This window comes from Anastrepha ludens, chromosome 4 (genome assembly GCF_028408465.1).
Source record: "Anastrepha ludens isolate Willacy chromosome 4, idAnaLude1.1, whole genome shotgun sequence".
Lineage (NCBI taxonomy): Eukaryota > Metazoa > Arthropoda > Insecta > Diptera > Tephritidae > Anastrepha > Anastrepha ludens.
The window spans coordinates 76969416-76979473 of record NC_071500.1 but is presented as its reverse complement, the minus strand read 5'-3'; the positions used below and the strand labels follow the sequence as shown (position 1 = coordinate 76979473).

At 35.0% G+C, this 10058-nt stretch overlaps 2 protein-coding genes across 4 annotated transcripts; both read left to right on the top strand.

Annotated features, from left to right (window-relative positions):
- The first annotated feature begins 344 nt into the window (after nucleotides 1–344).
- Nucleotides 345–1814, top strand: LOC128861705 (MIT domain-containing protein 1-like). The gene is made up of 4 exons (XM_054100043.1): nucleotides 345–725; nucleotides 831–1069; nucleotides 1125–1324; nucleotides 1385–1814. Exons 1-4 carry the CDS (start codon nucleotides 596–598, stop codon nucleotides 1536–1538), a joined length of 723 nt encoding a protein of 240 aa, XP_053956018.1. The 5' UTR covers nucleotides 345–595; the 3' UTR covers nucleotides 1539–1814.
- Nucleotides 1815–6899: 5085 nt separating this feature from the next.
- On the top strand, nucleotides 6900–8210 carry LOC128859890 (MIT domain-containing protein 1-like). 3 transcript variants are annotated; one of them, XM_054097029.1, is made up of 4 exons: nucleotides 6900–7130; nucleotides 7243–7481; nucleotides 7544–7737; nucleotides 7797–8210. In XM_054097029.1, exons 1-4 carry the CDS (start codon nucleotides 7004–7006, stop codon nucleotides 7948–7950), a joined length of 714 nt encoding a protein of 237 aa, XP_053953004.1. In that variant the 5' UTR covers nucleotides 6900–7003; the 3' UTR covers nucleotides 7951–8210. The 3 variants fall into 3 exon arrangements, with proteins under 3 accessions (XP_053953004.1, XP_053953003.1, XP_053953005.1); XM_054097028.1 differs by having other exon boundaries at nucleotides 7538–7737; XM_054097030.1 differs by having other exon boundaries at nucleotides 7538–7732; nucleotides 7797–7885.
- The last annotated feature ends 1848 nt before the right edge of the window (nucleotides 8211–10058 follow it).

Here is a 10058-nt window from a genome sequence, read left to right as displayed (position 1 = left end):
ACCAACCTATTCAACTATGGCCATACCACGCTGGAAAGGTCGGTTCACTTCTGAAATAATCAGTACACTTTGCTCATGCAGCATTACACTAAACCTGACCCGTTATCAAGGTTATTTAGGAACATCTCCCTAACATATCTACTAAATCTCATTGAATAAAAGATTATACTATAGATTACTTTAAAAGCAAGCCGCCGTTTAGGCTGATAAATGTGCATTTAGCGCTTAATTCAAAGTTGTTTATCCTCTAAGCTTCATTTAATATGAGTTATCCGTTTTCGTCCATCTGGCAACCCGATAGGCACAGTAAACAGCTGTTCGTTCTTTGTTTAATGTAACGTCATTTCTGACAATTTTTGCTTGTAGGAAAACGAAAACAACTTCAAGTGAAAAAATTTTATTTGTCAGTTTTGTCGCAAAAATGTATTGTTTGATTTGAAATCACATTTATTTTCAGGAAATTTTAGTGTATTTTGTTTCGTTAAATTTTAAATTATTAGTGTTTGTTTTATTGTGCATCAAAGAATATTTACCAAAAAGAGCGGCAGCATACAAAAACCAACAAATTGTACTTACATATATTGTTGTAGTGGGCATGCTATTGGATAGAATGAATGCCAAGGATATATTAATGCGAGCAGTGCAGTGTGATCAGGCGGGCCGTATTTTGGAGGCACAAAACTTGTACCAAGATGGCATTCAAATACTCATGGATCTTGTTGCGGGTAAGCTAAAACTTACATGACATTGCCTAAAAGCTTTTTTTGTTGATTAAAAAATCATTATTTTATTTGCTGCTATTTTTATTTAACTTGTTTTGTATTGGATAGACGAATATGACGTTGCTAAGAAAAAGGTTTTTTATGAACGAATTAAAGAATATATTGACCGCGCCGAGCAAATAAAGGAACGTGTACAAAAGCATGTGATGCGAGGAGAGCTTGTTACAAACATAGCAATAGATGAGAATTCCGTAGGAAAAAGCTATCAATCGCTTTTTGGAAAATACCTGAATGCAGAAGTCAAGGAAGTTCTGCTTGAAGAACCATACATTCATGAGAAATATCATGTGTGTTAAAATATGTAGTACATATCGGCCAAGCTTCTAAATAAGTTTCGTAAAGTTTCAGAATCTTATAGCATTTCTGGAGTTGCTAGTAAAAAACTGTCGGCACCTCAAGTATGTACGAGTGGTGACTAAAACTGATGACAAAGCAACAGAGAGCCAAAGGAATGTGTTAGAACAGATTAAAGCGGATATGGCAAAGCGTAATGTGATTTTAAGCCTTAAATTCGAAGACACATTGCATGATCGCAAAATTGTGTAAGTTTTGAGTTAAACCTATTATAGTAGCAAATTTAATTATAGGACAATTTCTTACAGCCTCGGTAACGGCTATATCATAAAAATCGGACGGGGACTACATTTTTTCAAAGCTACGAATCCTTACTATAGCCTTGGGTTTTGCGATTATGACTTTCGTAAATGCCTGCAAACCGATGTGGACATTTGGCGAACAAAACACTTTGCTGCTTAGAATCGGGCGATTGCCATTCAATACGTGTTATATCGTATTTACATTCGACGCAATGAGATCAACAAAGAAGTATATAATATTTTTTTCCAATTTTATAAATGTCTATATAAGAGTTTTTCTTCTGTTCAAAGAATTTTTTTCTTAATGCTGTTAATGAAATCCAAATTAGTTCGTGAAAATAACAATGGAAAAAATATATAAAAACAAAATATTTGTTATTTTTTGAAAAGTGATATTGATTATAAAGAACTTAATTGACAACTTCTTCAAACACACTGTTTTTGTTGTTTTTGTAGCGGCTTACTAAATTACTGAATTGGGTTCAGAGGGAGAGTGGTGTTAGATGAGTGGGTTTGATGGAGCATGTGAAAAGATGGTTAGTGTCGGGCGGGGTGCCTTCAAATGTCGGACATATGTATGTTTAGTATGTCGGGGTCGTTCTGGATAAGTAGGAGTTTAACCTGCTACAGTATCCAGAACGTAATTGTGCCAAGGTTACGCGGGACTGTCGGGGAAGTTGGAGCTCTTCGTCTGCAATGGGTGATCGTTGGACTCCGATGACGGCATTCGGTGGTGGGAAGCTTAAGAAAGTGGAAAGGGTCTCCCGATGAATGTCGTTGATTGTCTATCTGTACATTGTCCGATCCAGTAGTTGTCGGTCTGTTTTGTCCTGGATCTCGCCCGCGTAATTAAAGATGAGACCTGCGGTAACACCCTAGTAGGAACTGGTGGCTGAGCAGTTTATTATGCTCCCTCACAGGTAACCTCAGCCCCTAAGATTATATAATATATATATATATAATTGGCGCGTACACCCTTTTTGGGTGTTTGGCCGAGCTCCTCCTCCTATTTGTGTGGCGTGCGTCTTGATGTTATACAAATGGATTGCCTGCTTCAAATTTTCGGGAAACGTTTAAACCCTCTAATCTCCTTTTTTAAACGATCTTTCATTATAGTTATTTTGCGAACAGGTCAAAAATGTCCCTTTAAGTAGGATTTACCAGGTGAAAATTTACTATAAAAGAATTGTCGCGATAAACTCAATTTCGCCCACTTGCATTGTCAAACCACCATTAGGTTAGGTTAGGTTAGCCTGATATATTAATGAAGAACGGACAAAAATTCCGGGCGAACATGATCTAGTAAAACTAATTAAGGGCAATAAATATATGATACGCAAAAAATAAAACAATACAAACCTAGTTTAGAAATCAAGAAGAAGAAGTTTATTCTTCTGGTGTACCTCAGGGTAGTATTTTAGGACCTTTGTTATTTGTTTTGTTTATTAATGATATTTGTTCGTGCTTTTCCTTCGCTAATTTTCTTCTCTATGCTGATGACCTAAAAGTGTACGCTGAAATAAGAAATTCTAGTGATACAGCCGACCTACAGTCCGAGTTGAATAATTTATTTTCCTGGTGATTTATGAATCGTCTATTTTTTAATATTGAAAAAATGTCATAAAATCTCATTTTCTAAGCTTCAAACCACATACATATCTTGCTTTGGCTGATGTGATAAAAGATTTAGCGGTCTTCTTTGATTCTAAACTTAATTTTATCGCGCACCTAAATTATGCCATTTCCAATTCACTTGCTATGCTCACTTTTGTTAGACGTCACTCATCGCACTTCACTGACCCATATACTCTTAAGACTTTATATTCTTCGTTCGTGCGGTCCAAATTAGATTATGCCTATTTTATTTGGAGACCTTATCATGCAGTCCATATAAATCGAGTGGAGAGGGTTCAAAAAATGTTTGTGCGTTTCGTGCTAAATTCACTCAATTTCTCAGACCCAAACCATCATACGACTCACGCTGTTGATTAGTCTCTGCCCATAAAGGGACAGAGGTACGTTTCAGGCAGCTTCTTTTATCTGCGATCTCGTTAATGGACAAATTTACTGCCCGTTTCTTCTAGAAAGAATACATTTTAATGTTCCTTGGAGGAATTTTCGCCGTTGCAAAATTTTTCATGTTGGCTTTAGGAGGACATTATATAGTGCCAATGCGCCTCTCGTTAGAACGCTGTCTGACATTAACTATCTCGCCTCCCTTTTGGATTTAGACTTTTCTAGGGCGAAACATGTATTTAATACCCAATTAAAAAATTTCTTTCTTTATAAGAAATCTAAATAATTACCTAGTACAGGGTGGGCCATATAGCGTTTGCTTTTTGAACCACCTATTTTTTTGAGAATGGTAACACAAATGACATGTCAAATGTGTTCATAATTTACTTAAAGGTTTGACATTTACGAAATGGGACGCTATACGCTTGAACAAAATTGGGAAATATTGGAAACCTATTTCCAAAGTGGTGAGTCTTCTTCTTCTTTTCGGATATTTTCACATCGGTGGCTACGTCAATAAGCAAAATTGTCGGATTTGGGGCTCAGAAAATCCACACGTAACTGTAGAGAAGCAAAAGCATCCACAACGAGTCATTGTTTTGTGCGATTTTTGGTCTGGCGGCATCATCGGGCCATTTTTTTCGAAAATGAGCGTTACCGTGACATGCTCAACGAGTTGTTTCCAAAAATTGAGGAGGATGATATGGACGACATTTGGTTTCAACAGGACGGTGCAACTTGTCACACTGCCAAAGTTACACTCGAACTTTTGGCTACCGTTTTTGAATTCCGATATCAATTGGCCGCCTCGGAGCTGTGATTTAAGCCCATTGGACTATTTTTTGTGGGGAACCGTTAAGGACAAATGCTATGCGAACCATCCACAGACAATTAATGCTTTAAAACACGAAATCGAAGTTGCCATTCATGAAATTGGAGCCCAAACAATCGAAAATGTACTTAAAAATTGGGTTGATCGAATGGCCTACTGTAAAGCCAGTCGTGGCAGTCATTTGAACGATATTATTTTTCATTCGTAAATGACAACGTTCAATCTTCAAAATAAAATAAAAAGTTTGAAAAAATATTGATTAGTGTTATATATAATTGGTAATTTAGTTTCCTAAGCTTTAATTTTGTTAATTACTTCTATATAAATACTCTCAGTTCTATGTTCTTGACTTACTAAAATGAGTAAACAAAAAAAAAAAAAGTATTACATCAGACAAATGTCCACCATTTCTCTCGATACAAAGATTGGCTCTTTTTAACGCGCTTTCCATTACACCACATAATGTGTCTGGTTGAAGGCTCAGTATTTCGTCTCGAATATTTTTTTTTCTTCAGCTGTCAATAAGTCTCTGGTTTATTAAGATACAGTTTGTCTTTTAAATATCCCCATAAAAAGAAGTCGGGCGCAGTCAAATGGGGCCAAGGGAAATGTGAATTTTTGGAAATCAGACGTTCGCCAAAAATTTCACGCAGCAGGTCCATAGTTTGCCTAGCAGTATGCGCAGTTGCTCCATCTTGTTGAAACCACAAATGAGGATACTGCTCCGCCATTGGCCGCAAAAATGTTTCAATCAATGTTCTGTAAGAAGCTCCTGAAATCGATTCCGGCGGTTCATCCTCATTTTTGAAGAAATATGGACCGATAACTCTAGTGGCCATAACACCGCACCAAACAGTAAGTTTTGATGGGTGCAACTGATGTTGGTGTGTTGCCCTTGGATTTTCAGAGCCCCACAATCTACAGTTTTGTTTGTTGACATAACCATTTAAATGGAAATGCGCTTCATCCGTCATCAAAACATTATTTAAAAAATCAATTTGTGTGGCTAATTGTGTGAAACGAATAGCGTATTGTAGTCGTTGTTTGTGGTCTTGCGGTAGGGTTCCATAATAAATTTCCAACAATTCAATTATAACCTACAAAAAGAGAAAAATAAATATGTCAAAAAATAAAAGAAGTTATTTGTGCTTCACATTAGTAGGTCTTTGCCCACCCTGTATTAATATACAGTTAGTAACAGAACTAAGGACACGTTTTCACATTTTAAATTTGAACTTTTTTCCGTTAAATAAGGGGAATACCCCCTGTGTAATTAATATTATTAGTCTTTGAATACATTTTTTGCTGTATATATTAATTTTTGTATTTCATCATAAAATTGAATTTAATTTATTTTTCTTAATAAAAACTTCAAGGTAACTTCCTTTTTCATTTTTGCAGTATTTGGAACGAAATTTCAGCTATCATACAATTTTACACCTTAAGATTTGGTTTCGATATAACACGGTACACATTGCCTTTATTTATATTATTTCAAGGTTTCGTATAACACGGTTCCGATATAACACAAGACAAGGTCTCGATACTACACGGTATACCTGGTTTCGTATAAAACGGTTTCGATATAGCACGGTACGAATTAATCGTGTTATACGAAGGACGCCTGTATACGTATGCTTAAGGTACGTTTACATACGCAGTAATTGGCAATAAGTAAACAAAATTAATATATGCGTTCACATTTGCAGGATTCCTTGTAAAATTGACCATCAGCTGTCAAGACTGTTTTGAACGGTTTCGTAGAATATTTTAGTGTTTTTGATTTGTTTAATTATTACTAACAATATGAAGAAAAGACAAGGAGAAGGAAAAGCTAAATTAATTGCGCAATTGGCTGCTAGTAATAAAAATTTGGAGGAAATCCGTAAACGACAGAAAAATTATGGCAGCAATACGCATGCGAAATTCGATATTACATTTTTTAATAAGCAATAACAGGCCAAAGCGTCTGTGGGCACAGGTTTTTGTTGTAATGTGAATGCTTAATTAATATTATCTAACAAAATTTTTATTATAATTATGCCTACAAACCTACTTTCTTTCTAAAAATAATGATCAATAACACAGAAAACACACGGTTGTATTTATAAATAAAAGAATGGTAATAATCTAGGACTATTTAATAATCTCAGATTTTGGGAAATAAGTTTTGTATGTAATCTCGCTTTTTAATTACGGATTGGGAGTTAAGCACGAGAAATTAGATAATCTACTTATATGTGAACGTATTATTAATGACTATCGCTATTGCTAGATTTTGCAGCTCGTATCTTCTGGCGAGGTCTGTCTCGCCAATGCGAACTCATGTTTTTGTTTTGGTGTCGCATTCGCTTAGTCGGTTCTGGAAGTTTCTCGATTCGTTACACTTTTATATAACGTTTGTAAAAACAAAAATTGTGCCGTACCGCCAAATCACATACGACGTTGTATTCTGGGCAAATGTTTTGTTTTTGGTGAATCGTAATCAGCTATTATTTAGCATTCAATGCATTTATGTAGAGTTATGTATGGATAAATGTGCATATAGATTCGCAGTTAGAGTTAAATGCGCTAAATGAACATACTATATATCATTAACCGTAAACGGCTTACAAAGCTCAGCATGAACGCCGCATTACTTTTAAAGAATTATCGAATACCCGATACTGACGAAAAGCATCGATAACACGCGTTTGTTACTCGGAAACATGAAATGTTTATTACCTTCTAGTAATATAAACAAAATTTATATCTACTATTAATAGAACGTAGTGAAAATGTTGGAAATAAAAAGTATCAGAGATAAATTAATGAGAGCGGTGGAGTGTGACCAGGCCGGACTTATTTTGGAAGCACAAGATCTGTACGATGATGGGAGACAAATGCTCTTTCAAATTATGGCGCGTAAGTAAACTGCATTGCATGAGTTTGAATCTACATCCTTCTGAAATTAAGATATATGTATGTAGTTATTTCATAGATATATTTTTCATTTTATCCTTTTTATACTGGTAAGACGAAACCGACGAGGCTAAGAAAAAAAGTCTGAATGAGCGTAATAGGGAATATATTGACCGTGCTGAACAAATTAAGGAGCATGTACAAAAGCTTGGCGTTGGTGGACAACTTGTAGCTCACATACCAATAGATGAAAACTCTGTGGGTAATAGTTATCGATCGCTTTTTGGAAAATACTTGGATGCTGAAGTAAAGGAAGTTCTGCTTGAAGAACCACATCTTTATAGAAGACATCATGTATGGGATAATAGTGCATATCGTTTGTGACAACGCTTTAATAAGTTTTCAAAAAGTTTCAGAATCTTATATCATTTTTGGAGTTGCTTGTAAAGAACTGTCCGTGCTTTAGGTATATCCGATTGGTGACTAAAACTTCTAGCGAGTCACCAGACGACCAAAGGAATGCACTAGAGCAGATTAAAACTGATCTTTCAAAGCGCAATGTGACTTTAAGGATTAAAGTTTTAAACACCCAACATGATCGTAAAGTTGTGTAAAGTTTGTGTGTAATGTTCAAATTGCCCTTTTTTAACACCTGACGATTCTTTTCAGATTAAGCAGTGGTTATATTATAATGATCGGTCTCGGTTTGCATATTTTTAAACCTCTGAACCCTTTTTATAGTCTTGGATTATGCGATAATGACTTCCGAAATTGTAGACAGACCGAAGTTAACATTTTTCGTAAAAAAAATTTGGTTTCTTAAGATATGCGTAAAAAGGTTCCTGATAAAAAAACATCTGCCGTTGGCACAACATCAAGTCGCGCAGCAGGACCTGGCCAAACAGAGGATGTACGAGCCAGTTATATACATATGTATATATATATGTGTGTACTTAGACAAATTTGTTGTTTTATGCCTTTTTCATAAGTGTGTAAAAGAAAAAATGCCATAAATCAGTAAGACAATACGTATTAGCGTAATTATATGAAAAGATAAATTGAGTATGGTTTATTTTCTTATAATTGGCTTTTTTTTTTTGGATTTTCATTATGAGATAGCTTGCACAAATAATTATTTTACTACTTCATTGAATAATAATTCCCACTAATTTCTCTTGAACTGCCAACGTTTCAATAATAATTTTATATGTGTTGGAATAAGTGGGATCCATGCAATAGTAAATCTTCAGAATTTCTATTTATAATTGTACCTTCACAAGAACTCGATAACTTTTTCATTTTCCTTTACCTTCTGCTAGCTAATTCTCGGACGATAGAATTTTTGGTCGCTAGCAATGTTTCTAAGAGTTTGAATACTTTGTTGCAGTTGGCATCATTAACTACCCAAGCTACGAAATAGGCAAGAAAACTTTATTGCAGGTGAGACTCAGCGGCTGTTACAGCAGTTTATTAAGTCTTGCCGGCTTGTTGTACCAACAATTCCAGTATAAAGGCCAACTAGTAACTTGTGGCTCCCCACACACATGGCTCTATCCATTGTCACAGATGCGCGCGTAAGCGAACGCGAGTTGTGCTAGGTGATGTTGTTGTTGTAGCAGCAATACTAAACTCTGTCAGTGAAGTGCAAGTCACCGGTCGTCTTCTTTCAACTCATATAAAGGTAGGCCTAGGAAACGTTGTCGACAGGTTGAATCCACAGGGAGAGAGGTATTAGATAAGTATGCTTGATAAGGCGTGTGAATAGGTGGCTATTGTCGTGCATTACCGGAATGACTCGGGTTTTTCCCGACCAAGGCCTACCGCCACAGTAAGCAAGCTCTGTCTATAGAACCGTACCTCTGTAGCTATGAAACTGTGTTAGTTGATTCAACTAATTTTTAATATTTACATAACTTTCAACCTTTTTCCCAACAACACTTTATTCTCGAGTCATGAAATAAACGTGTATATTTATGTACATATGTATAAGTATCTCCATAAGTACATACATGTTTGTGTTTTTGCTATTTTAGGATGGTAGAATGAGTTTCGAAAAAGCTTAGCAGACGATTTTATAAAAACGAAAAACATATTTTTTTAAACGTTATACTTATATTTACTATATTTAATTTATTTTGTTTTGTTTCTAATGAATTTTGTAAATGTGAAAATTTTTATTTCTGCGTTTGTGTATTTTGTTTACACCTAATCCCAAAAATTGTGTAAATTTCATGTAAAGTTTTTACAATTAAATTGTTTCTTATTTAATCTTGATAATTTTTTATGAAAATATAATTGATTCTCCTCCGAAAACCATATAAATCGAAGTTTCAAACTTTGTACGAATTAAAAAAATTTCATTAAAATTTCAAACTCTTTAATCAGAATTTTTAGAAAATTTTCGTGTATTCATGGTTATACCCCTTTGAATCATGGTATAATAAAAAGCAAGTATGAAGTGGCTTAAAAATTTCGTTTAGCGGTCTAACATTTTGAAAATACGGGCTTGTTCGAGCTTCAATCACAACCGCAGTATTGCATGATTTGTGAAACCATCACCTGCGAAGTGTAAAAAAATCGGCAAATGTTGCGCGTGAATACAAATAAATCGGCATCAAAAATTTTTTGTTTGTCGAACATCAGAAAAGTATCAGTTGAGCAATTGCAACAGTGTTGCAAATTGTCATCAGTGCAGCAGTATTGACGCTTTTATTACGTGCCTCGAACAAGCCCTACGTTACAAATATGCACGTTGAAATGCATTTTTAATATTAGTTCTAAGCTTAACAACGAAATTTTCATTTATTGCAAAGTAAACATATGAATTTATTGTAAAATACGCTGAAATATGATTTTGTTGCATGACCCAAAGTACAATGAAAAAATAGTTGCTCCACGGTCTGCATAATATCTCCTTGAAATGTTGATGGA

Coding starts and splice junctions, on each gene's coding strand:
- LOC128861705 (XM_054100043.1), top strand. CDS start 596: ATGCTATTGGATAGAATGAATGCCAAGGATATATTAATGCGAGCAGTG. Junction 726..830: donor ACTCATGGATCTTGTTGCGG/GTAAGCTAAAAC, acceptor TGTATTGGATAG/ACGAATATGACGTTGCTAAG. Junction 1,070..1,124: donor ACATTCATGAGAAATATCAT/GTGTGTTAAAAT, acceptor AGTTTCGTAAAG/TTTCAGAATCTTATAGCATT.
- LOC128859890 (XM_054097028.1), top strand. CDS start 7,004: ATGTTGGAAATAAAAAGTATCAGAGATAAATTAATGAGAGCGGTGGAG. Junction 7,131..7,242: donor GCTCTTTCAAATTATGGCGC/GTAAGTAAACTG, acceptor TATACTGGTAAG/ACGAAACCGACGAGGCTAAG. Junction 7,738..7,796: donor CAACATGATCGTAAAGTTGT/GTAAAGTTTGTG, acceptor GATTCTTTTCAG/ATTAAGCAGTGGTTATATTA.